General features: G+C 44.3%; 1 protein-coding gene across 11 annotated transcripts in view; it reads right to left on the bottom strand.

Annotated features, from left to right (window-relative positions):
* LOC100737821 overlaps window positions 1-14,490 on the bottom strand; it is a 331,448-nt gene that overhangs the window by 13,030 nt on the left and 303,928 nt on the right. Inside the window, exons 5-8 of one of the 11 annotated variants that reach the window (XM_021083221.1) lie at window positions 10,057-10,269; window positions 9,414-9,472; window positions 7,850-7,924; window positions 700-1,706 (exon numbers count right to left, since the gene is read on the bottom strand). In XM_021083221.1, the coding sequence (XP_020938880.1) occupies window positions 10,166-10,269 (104 nt within the window). In that variant the 3' untranslated portion in view covers window positions 700-1,706; window positions 7,850-7,924; window positions 9,414-9,472; window positions 10,057-10,165. Of the gene's footprint in view, window positions 1-699; window positions 1,707-7,562; window positions 7,925-9,413; window positions 10,270-13,698; window positions 13,888-14,490 lie in introns of those variants that run through there. The other 10 variants (XM_021083228.1, XM_021083219.1, XM_021083225.1 and 7 more) reach the window with 10 other exon arrangements.

The raw sequence follows: 14,490 nt of genomic DNA, 5'->3' as shown, positions 1-14,490 counted from the left end.
AGTCGCTGTGAGTTTAAATGAGCTAATGTCTATAAAATATGCAACACATTAATAGTGCTGCTTGATCAGTAAATGATGAGTACTAATAAGCCATAGCTGTCAGCTCTCTTAAGGACTTATTGCTATTGTCTTTTCAAGGAGCTGAAAGAGTTACTAAATTCAGTAAACCCGGAAAATCAAATTCGTCAGTCTGAGACCTCTCCAGAAGGAAATCATTTTTCTGCTAGGGGAGATGGAATACATGCAGCCAAATTATCAACCCGCAAGTCAAGTACTAACAAATTTAAGAGAGCTTTTAAAAACCACCCCCCCAAAAAAAACCCATATTTGGATTTTTCAAAAAGCAATGAAACCCACTGTGGCAGAGTGATCTGGGCAGGCCACTTGACCCCATGAACTTCTGTGCCCTTTTCTGAAGAATGGAAGCAGCGAACCCCAGTTCCCAGAGTTTTGGGAAGATTCAAATGAGGCCTTGAATGTGCCAAGTGTCCTTCAAGCTGTTTGTCCAAAAGTCCCAAGGAGCTCTTGGCACTTAGTAGGCGTCAGTAAATATTTGTTGCATCTGAATTCTTTCCATCTGGGAAGCTCTCCAGTGTCCTGGAATCCCTAGCTCTCCCACCAAGCAGGTCAGAAAAGCAACTTAAAAGATTCATTTTAATGCCCATTTTTCCACTCCCCCCCCAAAAAAAAATCACTTACAGAGCTGCCAACTTTCTCATTTGACTCTTTCTGGCCTGCTTGCTTCTTATTAAGTGTCACTTCATTCATCGGCATAAGGAAGACTCCACTCTGTCAGTGCGAGAGGAAGGGTAGGGCCTCCAGTTACAGGACAAAGGGGTGGAGGTCGGGGGTGGTGAGAAGGAAGGGAAACAGTCACAGAACACATTCATTAATAAAAAGGGTCATTTCAAAGGCCCAGAACTTCCAAACAGCCCTTCCCTCTTGAGTTTCCAGCCCTCTCTCTGCCTCCAACCAGCTGATCTTTGGATGGTGAGGAAGCAGGTGCTGGTCCATAAAGCCTGTTCATTTATTCATTCAACTACTCATTTATTCATAACTATTTCTTGCGTGCCTATTAAGTGCTGTGAATGGAAGGCTGAGCAAAAAAAGGACACCCACTCCCTGTCCTCATGGAGCCTACAGTTTGGGGATGGGAGTGGGATTGCACACGTTAATCATGTGGTCATAGCCATGATAACAGCCAAAACGCGCATCCAGGGAAGACAGCCAGTGACACCTGATCTGAGATGTGAAGGAGCCGTTGGAGGAGATGGGCGGTGGGAAAGGGTATTGGTGAGAAGGTTCAACAGGACATGTCGTGCCAAGGCCCTACAGATGGGAGAACATTTGTAAAACATGCACAAGCAAGATCAAGAAAGTTCACTTGCTATCTGGTGGGACCCTTAAGCTGGGGACACACTGGTCCCCTTATAGAGCGAGGGGCTCCGGCAGCAATCAGCCAACTCCAGTTCTAGGGCTGGTTCCATCGATGGTCGTTCCTTATTGGACCTTCGTTTTCCAGCTGTAAAATGGGACGGAGAGCTTTCTTGTAGCCGGAGATTGAAGATAAGAAGTACACTGTGTCGTTGTCACCCAATGGGTCCAGCAGCTGCATCGATGCCAATCCCCCCTCCTACGGACGCAGGCAGGAGTTGGAGTTAGCAACTGGCCACCACCACGGGATCGAGGTCGTCCCCTCCGCCCGTCTGCAACATATGCGAGAAGGAAAGCGCTATGAACGCCAAACGGCCGCCTCCTGCCGGCGCCATCTGCTCGGCCGCGCCCGCCGGGCCCCGCGAACCACGGCAGCTGCGCGCCCACCCTCGGCAGCTCTGCGCGTCGGGACCCGCGCCCCGGCCGCGCCCGGGACAGCGCCCGCCCCAGCCTTGCGCCAGCTTTGGGCGGCGGGGCGGCGGGGCGCCGGGCGTGGGGCGGCTGGGAAAAGGAGCCTCCGGAAAAGCCTGCACGCCCGAGGCTGGTCCAGGTCCATTTCGCCTTTCCTCTAGCTTCTCGTTCATCTTTTGGACACCCCCTGCACGGGCGTCCCAGAGAAGCAGTAATACTTGCCTCGGGAGACAGATAACATCGACCTTAAAGTTAACTAGCTGTGTGCCATTGGGCAAGTCACTTCACCTCTCCTGGCCTCAGTTTTGTTCTGCCAAATGGGTGTCATAACACCGATCACCTAGGACTGCCAGAAAAATTAAAGAGGAAGTTATCACGTAAAGTGTCTAAGCGCAATGCGCAATACACAAGTGAAACTTGACGGCTAGCTATTAATTTTATTCAAAGCCTACCTTTCTGGGGCTTTATGGTTACTTGGTGGATTTCTGCAGCTTCTTAAATTTCCAGCTTGCTGCCGCATCTCTACTCTCTCACCCTCTTCTTTAAAAATTTGTTATTGAAATATGGTTGATTTATAATATTACTTTCAGGTGTACAGCAAACTGATTCAGTTATACTATATATATATATACATATATATATAAAACCATTCTCTTCCATTATAGATTATTATAAAATACCAAGTATATTTCCCTGTGCTATACAGTAGGTCCTTGTTGGTTATCTATTTTATATACAGCAGTGTGTATGTTTTAATCGCAAACTCCTTATTTATCCCTCTCCCTGCCTTTTCCCTTTGGTAATTATAAGTTTGTTTTCTGTCTGTGAATCAGTTCATGTGTACAATTTTTTTAGATTCCAAATATAAGCAACATCGTGATGTTTGTCTTTCTCTGTCTGACTGACTTCACTTGGTATGAGAATTTCTAGGTCCATCCATGTTGCTGCAAATGGCATTATTTTGTTCTTTTTATGGCTGAGGAGTATTCCAATGTGTTTTATGTACCACATCTTCTTTATCCATTCATCTGTTGATGGACACTGAGGTTACTTCCAGGTTGTGGCTATTACAAATAGTGCTGCTGTGAACATTGGGGTGCATGTACCTTTTTGAATCTCTCACCGTCTTCTTCAGGCGTGGATGAAGAGGCAGAAAGGAATATTAATGTTTTTGGAACATTAGGATTTCTAGATTCACTAAGCTCTTCTGACCGTGAATGAGACTCCACTTCCAAATGTTTTTCCTTGATCGCCCAGAAACATGCTTTTGTTATAAAATACATGAAAGCACTAGCCCAACGAGTGGCTGGTAGGAGGGCAGGTGATATCAAAAGGTGCACTGAGATCAGGGAAACAGAAAATGAGGAAACTCAAAGTAGGGAGGGGGCTGCATTCATTACATCCAAAATGGATCATTCCAAGATCTTATCTAATGCAAGGATTATCAGAAGGCATGGGCTTTAGTCAAAATTCTGTCACTTGCTAGCTGTGTGCCGGGTGCTGCGCTAGGCTGTGGGATTATAAGAGCAAACAAAACCTAGATCCTGTCCTCAGGAGTTTACAGTCTAGTAAGCATCCGACAAGCATGGGTCCTCGGAGAGCGCTCGGAGGCCCCAGTGGGAGGCTTGTTAACATTCTAGGGGTTTAGGGAAAGTCGCTGAACCTCGCTGTGCCTCACTTCCCTCACTTGAGCCTGGGGGCTAAAAATACCCTCTTGGAAGAGTTGTAATAAGTAGTGACTGATCTTTTCTTCACCCCTGGAACTTAACCTCCTACCCCATGCCCCTAAGCATACAGCTCATTCTGCCCTCTTTCAGCTTCTAAGTGGCTGCCACAGTCCTTGACTGAAGATTGATAGAAGAACACACAATAAACAAAAGACACCAGAGATGTGTATTGTTGTTACAAACGATGATCTCAAAGGTCACCTACTGTGCTCCTGGGTGCTGTGGGTGCTAAATGATATGAATGGTTGATGACGATGGGGGCAGGGAGTCGATGAAGGGGGAGGGTGTGGGAGTGGAAGAGGAAGATTTGTCACTCATGGAGGAGCTGGGTCACACAAGGCCCCTCAATCATCTGACTGTTTTCAACAAATGCGTGATTTAACAAATGTCTGTGAAGCATATACTCTGTGCTAGCGGGTCAACAGACCCAAGTAAGCCCCTGCCCTCAGGAACTTAGGGGGAGTGGAGAGTGCAGCCAGGTAACTAAACAACATGGTTGGGGGTAAGTGATCTGAAGCAGGTAAAAGAATAAAGTGTTAGGGAGTGATGGTGAGTGCGGACGGACGTGTCATCTCAGCGCTCTATCCTAATATTCAGAGGATTTTTGGTCTGAACCTAACTGTTCTTTTGAAGGGAGGCAAACCTTTAATATCTAAGCGATATGTTCAATTCACTCCAACTTTACTGAAATGATCTGAGGTTTTATAGGCAAAATGAACATTTTAAAACACCCTTACTCTTATGCAGATTCAATGAATGCAACATGTTAATATATCCTTCCAAAGTCTTTAAAAAATTATTATTATAGTAGTAGTAGTAGTAGTAGTATTTTAGCCAAACTTAAGGCATATGGGAGTTCTCAGGCCAGGAATTGAATCCATGCCACAGTAGCCACCCAAGCCAGAGCAGTGACAAAACCAGATCCTTAGCCTGCTGCACCTCAAGAGATCTTCTGCAGTCTTTTCTATGCATATACTATATATTTGGTTTAAAAGGGATTATACTGTCATAATAATATTCTGTAATAACTTTTTCTTGCTGTTAGACATGTCTATTTCAGCAATATCATTTAAAATAACTGTATTATTCCAGTGTATGTCCATAATTTAATCAGTTGATCTCCTATGATTGAGCACTCATGTGAGAGGTAGCCCATATTTCACTAGTTTAAATAATGCCACAGAGAACCTCTAAATATTTACCCACATCCTTAATTAATTCCATATTCACTGGGCCATTATCTTCCTGGGGACTTTGGACTCTCTCGGGCAACAGAGGAGCAGAGAGATAAGATTGTGTTTCTAAGGGAGGTGGTGTCATTTGCGGGGGAGAACTCGCAGTGAAACAGGGAGCCCACTGGAATTCCTGCTGTGGCTCGGCGGGTTAAGAACCCAACATATATACCACATCTTCTTAATCCAGACATAGTGAATGAATTAAGTCAGAAAGAGAAAGACAAATATCACATATATCTGAATCTAATATACAGCACAAATGAACCTTTCCACAGAAAAGAAAATCATGGACATGGAGAACAGACTTGTGGTTGCCAAGGGGGAGGGGGAGGAATTGGGATGGACGGGAAATCTGGGGTTAATAGATGCAAACTATTGCCTTTGGAATGGATAAGCAATGAGATCCTGCTGTACAACACTGGGTTCGATCGCTAGCCTTGCTCAGTGGGTTAACGATCCAGCATTGCCATGAGCTGTGGTGTAGGTCACAGACGAGGCTCCCATCTGGTGTTGCTGTGGCTGTGGTATAGGCTGTCAGCAACAGCTCCGATTAGACCCCTAGCCTGGGAACCTCCATATGCCATGAGTGCAGCCCTAAAAAGGACAAAAATGACTAAATAAATAAAAATAAAAAAAGTTTTGAAAGCCATCAGGGAGTTCAGATCTTTTGAACACTAGCTGCTCATTGTCCTTTTTGGTGCCCTGCAATAAACACTGTGCTTTTCTCCACCACAACCCAAGGTTATTAGATGGCTTTGCTGCACATCAGGCTAGGTGACCAAATCCAGGTTCTGTAACAGCCTCTCCCACTGTACCCTAAGCAGCCACCCCCACATCTGTGCATGTCAGGCTAGAAGCATGTTTCTGTTACCATTTGGTAGCTGAGACTCGGTTGCCATCTTCTTGACCCATGATGTTTTCAAAAAATGAGCTAGAGATGGTATGGCTAAGTTTGTATGAGGATCCCACAACAAGGGGTCTCAAGCAGTGTAAAGTTTAGGGATAGCCTTTTTATAGTATGTTCTCACCACTCTTTCTCTCAAAGAACAGACATCCTGCTAAGGTGGGTAAGTCAGGATGAGTTCTGATAGCAGCAGCTACCCTGAAACCATCAGTCTCTCTGATCTCTAAGCCATTTGCTGACTATGACTCCATTGAGCCCTATTTAATCAGCCAACAAATATTTATCAAGTGCCTACTATGTGTCAGGTGCTATTCCTCTATTCCAGGAATGAGGGGTGCAGTAGTAAAGAACGTGGACAGAGTTTCTCAGTCAAGGAACCTGGAGACCCCAGCTTTCCTAAGGAAGGATTTTCCCTCAAGACCCCCACTGTCTTTTCTGGCCATTTGGCTTCCATCAGAGCCCGGGAAATCCATCAGATAGATCTATATATATGTCCTAATCCCAACTGGGACTGAATTCCAGTGCTTTCTCTCGAAAGCAACTTGGCTCTCACTATACTTGGCTTGAACCCCTGGATTCTGGAGCTATACTGCCAGGTTCAAGTCCCACCCCGCTCCTTTCTGTTACTGACCTTGGATAAGCTACTTAACCTTTCATGCTTGGTTGCCTCATTTGCAAAATGGGATAATAACAATAACCAATACTATCAAATGCTTACCTTATGCCAGGCACTGTTCCAAGTGCTTTAGATATATTAACCCAAGATCCTTACAACAATCTATGGCATAAAAGCTATGAACACCTCACTATACAGACGGGAAGCTGAGCCACAGAGATGTCAAGTAGCTACCAATTGTGGAACTAATTTTATGAGATTATTTATTTGTTTATGTAGTCTTTCCAGTGGCATACGGAACTTCCCAAACTAGGGTCAAATTGAAGCTCTAACTGCCAGCCTACACCACAGCCACAGCAACACAGGATCAGAGCCCCATCTGCAACCTACACCACAGCTCATGGCAACGCCAAATCCTTAACCCACTGAGTGAGGCCAGGGATCGAACACGTGTCCTCATGGATACTAGTCAGATTGTTACTGCTGAGCCACAACAGGAACTCCTGAGATTGTTTATTTAAATAAGGGGCATAGAAAGTGGTCAATGAATTGTTATCGTTATTACCGATCATAATTTTAAATGAAAAAGTAGCCAAATGCCAACTACGAGGAAAAGCTCATAGAAAACTCTCAAAGGAAATATATTAAGACAACACTAATAGTGGTTGCCATGAGACAGGTGAGATTTTTCATACTTCTGTAGACTTTTAGAAAAATGTTCCAAATAATTTACCATGAGTATGTATTTTTTTCACATTCGGAAAAAACAAAAACAAAACCAAAAAACCCCACCCTGGGTGAAAACAAACCAATAAACTTTCTCCTTGGGCCCAGTGTTTTCACGGGACACTTCCTGCTGTGACAACACTCTTCTCCTGAGGGACAACACTCCAGTGACAACGCTCTTCTCCCTGAGGGTGCTGGACCCTGTGGGGGCTCCCAAGGCCATCTGACTTGGTGACCCCCATTTCTGGGGCAGGAGGGGGCTTAGGCAACATCCACTTCCCCAGTGAATCACAGATCCCATTACTCACTTAGCTTCATTATATCTTTAATTATGACCTTTTAGTCTGAGTGGAAAAGAAGTATAATTTTACTTTAAGAGATATGCCAGGCCTACGCTCCCAACATTTCCAGGTTTCATGGAAATTGCAGGGATCATAGAAATTTAACCTGATAATTACTTCAATATTTCAAGGCACACAATTTTATTCTCTTAGAATAATTATGGGTTGTTTTTTTTTTCCCAAATTCTTTTATTTCTCCGTTATTACAGGTTCTGCTCATTTCTGTTGTGTATGCTCAGAGACTTAGGAGGATGCAGGGCGTCCTCATGTACTTAGGTCCATAGCATCCTATTGCTAAACTGCAGTCCTCTTAATTGTCTCCTGGCATTACTCCTCTCAGACTGTAAGTTTTATGTGGGCAAGGAAAACATGCTTTTTGGTCCGCTCTAGCTCCAGGGCCTAAAGTAGAACTTGGCACATAGTAGACATGCAATAAGTATTTGTTGAATGAATACCTGAACAAAGACATTTTGAAGCAGTTATACTGCAGGCATTCACCTCCGAGCTCTTGCGGGTTCAGTTTCAGACCGCTGCAATAAAGTGAACATCAAAATAAAGTCAGCGAGTCACATGATTTTTTTGTTTTCCCAATGCATATAAAAGTTAAGTGTACAGTATATTGTAGTCCATTAAGTGTGCAATAACATGATGCCTAAAAAAAAACTGGAGTTCCCATCATGGCTCAGTGGTAACAAATCCCACTAGTATCCATGAAGGTATGGTTTCGTTCCCTGGCCTCACTCCATGGGTTAAGGATCTGGCATTGCTGTGAGCTGTCGTGTAGCTCTCAGTCACTGTTCGGATCCTGCGTTGCTGTGGCTGTGGTGTAGGCTGGCAGCTGCCCCTCTGATTTGATCCCTAGCCTGAGAACTTCCATATGCCATACATGCGACCCTAAAAAAAAAAGTACATCCCTTAATTAAAAATACTATGTGGGGGTTCCCGTGGTGGCGCAGTGGTTAACGAATCCGACTAGGAACCATGAGGTTGCGGGTTCAGTCCCTGCCCTTGCTCAGTGGGTTAACGATCCGGCGTTGCCGTGAGCTGTGGTGTAGGTTGCAGACGCGGCTCGGATCCCACGTTGCTGTGGCTCTGGCGTAGGCCGGTGGCTACAGCTCCGATTCGACCCCTAGCCTGGGAACCTCCATATGCCGCGGGAGCGGCCCAAGAAATAACAACAACAAAAATTAAAAAAAAAAAAATACTATGTGGCTAAAAAATGCTAACCGTCACCTGACAATGCAGGGTTGATACAAACCTTCGATTTATGTAAAAAAAAAAAAACAGAATATCTGGGAAGCACAAGGAAGCAAAGCACAACAAAAAGACCATAGGTTCCTGTGTATATTATGAGGCAATATTAATGTCATCAAATTGTATTGGGTGCCTACACTGGAAAGGCAGCACAGATCTACCTTGCCAAAGTGAAACCAGACTTCAATGTTTCAGAATTCAAGATTTCCACATTTCATCAAGGATATCTTATCTAACCCCCCAGCAATTATTGAAGCAGCATCCCATGATTAAACAACAAATTATTATATTTAGTATACATATTAAGTGGGACAAACAAAAACTATACATAATTTGGAGTTCCCATTGTGGCTCAGCAGGTTAAGAAGCCAACTAGTACCTGTGAGGATTCAGGTTCGATTCCTGGCCTCGCTCAGGGGGTTAAAGATCCAATGCTGCCCCTAGCTGCAGCATAGGTCATAGATGCAGTTTGGATTTGACGTTACTGTAGCTGTGGTGTAGGCTGGCAGCTGAAGCTCCAATTCGACACCTAGCCTGGGAACTTCCATGTGCTACAGATGTGGCCATAAAAGGAAAAAAGAAAAAAAAAAAAAACTATAGATAATCTCAAGTCAGTTCAGGTGAGTTTTTGTGCTAAATTAATCAGGCCAGGCCCAGTTCTGCCGTCAAATGATTCAGAAGGACTTTTGGAGTCTGGCACTGCAGGTAAGGACCTACATCAGCCAGTGCTTAGAATTATAGACTTCAGAGCAGGCATTGCCTTACCCCTTACTGCCTGTAATCTGGGACACATCATTTGTATTCTTTGTCTTCAGTTTTCTCATCTGTAAGTGAGAATGATAACAGGGACCATCATACAGAGTTGTCATGAAGATTTCAGAGTTAATGCATAAAAATCTGAACTGTAGTAAATGTTCAATAAATACTAACTATTATCATATTATTTCATTTCATAACACAAACAAACAGTTTGTGAGACATCTGTTCTCTGGGTCGTTTGACAGATGAGGAAACAAAAAGCTGGGCAGGTTAAGAACCGGGTTTGAAGTCACACAAAGGGAAATTGACAGGGCAAAGATTTGAAACTTCAACTAGGGTATCCTGTGCATTATACCAGCTCACCTAAATTCTTGTATCCATTCTCGATTCCTTTTGTTGGCTATTACTCTCTGCTTTCCCCGCTTTAACACAGAATATTTGAAGGAAAAAAAATTAAACGCCCAGGAAAATTAGAAAATGTTTAGACATGCATTTTATTACTAGGTGCCCCTCTCTTCTCTCTCCTTCTTTCCCTCTCTCTCTTTGTTGAAAAGCAAGAGGCAAAGGAACTTGGCACCATTTCCATCATGTCGATTCTTCTGGGTTTCTCAAATGTGGTGATCTCTGGAAAGCCGGGATTCATGCTTACCTCCACTCTTCATTAAGGCGGCCGTGGCCGTGAGCTCGGGAAGGCAGGCTGCTGGTGCAGTGGGTGGCCGTGCTGAATAACACCCGAACCACAGCTGGGGCTGCCCTTGTCAGAGTGCCAGCCTGCCTAACGCAGTCTGTTCTCGCCCGCTACCTGGCCCTCGCCCATCTGCTGCAGAATTCATAAAGTGCTGAAGATCACAAACATCTGAACCTATTATAGGTAACATACTTCAATTACATTCTGATCATGGGCTTGGCTTCCCCCATGCTTGGTTTATAATGGTGCCAGGATCAGACTCTCCCCCACAAAAAGGTACTGGAATCCCTAGGTAGCTCTGTCATTTGGGGTGTGCTTAAGAAGCAGCCATTCTCCTCTCTCCTACTTGCTTTGTGTCATTCAGTTGCCTGGCAAGGGTACCCACAGATGTAAAGAAAAGGGAGGGGAGATAGAGAAAGAAAGAGAGCAGACTTAGAGCCTTTTATAGGAACTTAACCATGTTTGTATATTGATCTGTTTGCTTTATCCATCATGGAACAAGTGATTTGTTAGTTGAAATGCCCTTCATTCTTCTGGGAGTTATCTGTCCTGGTTGTCGGCTTGCAGCATACAAAATGACCCTTCTTTTAAGGACATCAAAGAATAAACTGCCTCAAGCCACTCTTCCCACGTATCCCTGCCTTGTCTCTCCCAGGGAGTCCTGGACAGCACTCCTGGGGGATGGCACCCCGAGCTAGGGCAGACCACAAGTTGGTCGAGTTAGAAGCCTGGTTAGGAGGACAGCTCAGACTGTTGGAAGCTTCTTTTGCTTCTGTTTTCTACTGAACTTGCAAAGAAGCTGTTGAAAGATACACACCAATGCCCAGCTGAGCTATATTAGAGCCCAAAGCAAAAAGAAAAATCAGTAACCCCAGTGCTGTCCTTATTTAAAATGTTGATATTTTGTACACCATGGAATTTTTGCATTAATTTTGATTTTTCAAAAAATATTGCTTCAAGGAGTTCTGGCTGTGGTGCAGTGGGTTAGGATTCAGCTATGCTGCAGCTGTAGCATAGGCTGCAGTTGCAGCTTGGATTAGATCCCTGGCTCGAGAACTTCCATACACTGCTGGTGCAACCATAAAAAAATACTGCATCAAAACCTGAGTTTTATGTCACTCCCTTAAATTTGGTACCCAGGTTTATCTTCAATACACACCCACTGAGGAGTGAGGAAGCTGAAGAATTCACGCACCAACTCCTGCCCCTCTTTGGCTGAACGCTGCTCAAAGAGCATTAATTAACTCCGAGTACTCCCAGCCTGCTCCCAGTGCAAGTTAGACAGGCGCCGTCAGCATCAGCTACAATGTCCATCTTGGACCAATCACTGTGGCCAGAGAAGTACGATTGGCAGTTCTTTCTGAAAATTATATGGCTTGAAGGAGTGTTTCCCAAAATGGTATTCTGAGTGTCCCTATGACTCATGAACACCCTACACAGACCTCTCTTAGATGTCACAAGCAGGCACCTTGCTACTTTTTCCTTGAGAAGGTTTTGCATCTTTGTCACCTGAAACCAGTGTCCTGACTCTTGCAGGTGGATGACTGAGGACACTGTGGCTTTCCCAGTTTGTCTGGGCAGGGGCAAAAAGGGATTGGGGGGTAGGCAGAGGACAGTTCCTATGCTTGGAGTATCCTCTGGGCTCTACCTCTTCAACTCGGAGGTGCTAGAGGAAAACGGGTGTCTCCGAGGTCACTCACACTGATTAGGACTAAGGATAGAAGCAACCCTAGATTTGCATGGCACCTCATGGTCCAAATCATGTTCACTCCTATTTTTTTTGTCACAAAGCCTTAGAGGTGCCTAGGTGAAGGAAAAGATGGTACAAGGGCATTTCTTGGCTCTGTGTGTGTGTGTGTGTGTGTGTGTGTGTGTGTGTGTGTGTGTTAAGAATTAGATTCCTATTGAATCAGTAGACACGTACAATTAGGTTTAGCTCCTTTGGAGGATGTATCTCTAAATGCCAAAATGCTCAGGACTAAAGCATGTGGGTTGTGGGTTGTGGGGTATCATAGGAAGGTGAATTGAACTGACCTAGAGGTATCGAAGCAGCAGCTGGGGGCGGGGGGGAGTTGGTGAGGGAGTCCTGGCATTGATGGGAGGAGGGCTGGACCCTCATACCTTTCAGATTTTGTGTATCTCTGAATCTCCCACCCTGGCTGAGCATGGAAAGCAGCCCCACCACTTTGCTCATCCCTGCCACATGTTGTTCCTCTCCTGCCTTATCAAACATTACTCAGTCCCCACCACCCACCCCATCTTAATTATTTGCAATGATCCGTGATAGACACACAAACAACTCTGCAGCTTGAAATCCCCCCATCAGGCAAATCTGAAATTATTCACATTTTTCTTGCAGATTTTTCATGAAGCGAGTTGGAGAGGAAATGACACTCAATCAACTGCCTTCACCATTTTACGCTGGGGATCCTGCCCTTCCCCTTAATGTGTGTGTATCTTCATGCCTCAGCTACACTGAGTCTTCTCCTGGCCTGTTTATGTTTATTTTGGAAGCAAAATGTGTTTACAAAATCAGTTAAAAACTGTTAATGATCGGTTTCCAGAATACTAATGTGAATCCAAATTACTTTCACATGAATCAAGACAAATTAAAAAATGCCATTTGATCATAAACTGTTTTAAATTTGTGTTACAAGTAGCGCAACAAATCTGAATATATGCCTTTTTAAAAAAGAGCAGTTTAAAATAACTAATTTGTTGCCATAGAGAAGTTCAGGGCAAAAACATGTCCTCCTAGGAGGAACGAAGTCAAATTTGGGGCATTCACATGCGGGAAAGTACTGGGGGACAGGTGCCCCAACGACTCAAAGGAAAAACAGTGTTGATATTGTCAAAAATAGAATTGAGCTGTGCAACTTACATGATTTTCATCTGTCTTGTTTGCTATTATTTTTCCTATGTCTAGAACAGGGCTGGATACACTGCAGCATTCAACTGTATTTGCAGAATAAATGAATGAATAAAATCAGGTATTAAATTATAAAATTTAATTCAGGATTTTATTTTCCCTGAGCCAATATAAAAATTATAAAGGTCACAGCAAGATAGAATAAAAAATTGAGAACCACGTCATGGAGAAACTACCAATTCCATATTCGGGTAATAGGCCCCCTTCTGGTGCCCTGCTGCCGGTGTGGGTTACTCAATAAAATTGTTCCTGGCATTGCAGATAGCCTGAGACACGGTGACTTTGTGTGATTTTGCGAATCACAACTGCTGTCCATCTGAATTTAACTGGCATGTACATTTTTTGGTAGTTTCTACTCTACCTATAACAAAGATGGAGACCAGTGAGGTGTCCTTGAGCCACTGCTGGGCATCTTAGAAGGCATCTTCTCTAGGCTCATATGATCTACGGCAGGGGTTTCCCACTGTTTCCTGGGGGTCTGGTGAGAAGAGGACAGGACTGGGACAGAGGGAGAAAGCAGGGCTGGACTATTGGAAAGACTTCTAGCCCCTGCCCAAGCATCACTGTCTTGCTTTGATTTGCATACTAGATTACAAAGGCAAATTGCACTGGCTGAAAGTCTTCAGGCACAATTTAACTGAAGGAGAGATTGTGAGTTTAAGACATTTACTTACAAAGCCTAAGGAGCTAGAAAAGGTGAAACCAGGGATCTGGATAGAGCTCCCCGAAGGACATCCAGAGACATCCAGTGCCTCTGTAGACATAGAACTCGTGGTCTTGAGTTTTAGTCATTGAGTTTGAGTGTGTCATTTGCAAAGAGAAATCTTGAGTCACTGCACCTTGCTTTGACTTTATTTCTTTACCTGTAAATTGGAGATAATAATCTCTACCTTGTGTATATGAGCCGAGAGCCTTTCGCATTTGTTAGGACTCTTGGATTAATAAGTAAGGGTGGGGGTGTGCCCATGGAGAGCTGCTATCCCAGGAGGCAAAACTGTGGAAAATACAAAGGAAATATTCCATCCTTCCTCCTCCCATACACCCTGCCTCTCCCTCTCCCTCTCTCTCTCAGGTTGTCAGGAGACTGTAGGTGTTTTCCTTGGAAATGAAAGTCATCCCAGGCAAAGGAAACATACTTGCACTGAGATGGTCCAGTAGGAGCCCCTCCATCAGGAATGGCTGACTCACCATGTCCCCTAATGGTCTGCCTTGATTTGTGGATTTAGGCATGTCCAGGCTCTGAGGGACCGTTGACCGGCTGCAAGTTGCTGACAAGTGAATGCTCGGTCCTGAGCTGTATATATTTACTGTACCATATAAATAATAAACACTAATAACTCACTTCATCTCTCACAATTTCGCCATCCATCTCCTGGCCATTTCTGGACCTTTCATCACATACCAGATTGTGCGGCTGACTTTTATTGCTGGCTGCCCATGCAGGGAGAGAAATCATTGTTGCCTCA

Source organism: Sus scrofa, chromosome 2 (assembly GCF_000003025.6).
Source record: "Sus scrofa isolate TJ Tabasco breed Duroc chromosome 2, Sscrofa11.1, whole genome shotgun sequence".
NCBI lineage: Eukaryota > Metazoa > Chordata > Mammalia > Artiodactyla > Suidae > Sus > Sus scrofa.
Note: the sequence above shows the minus strand (reverse complement) of the source record. Positions and strands in the feature narration are given on the sequence as shown.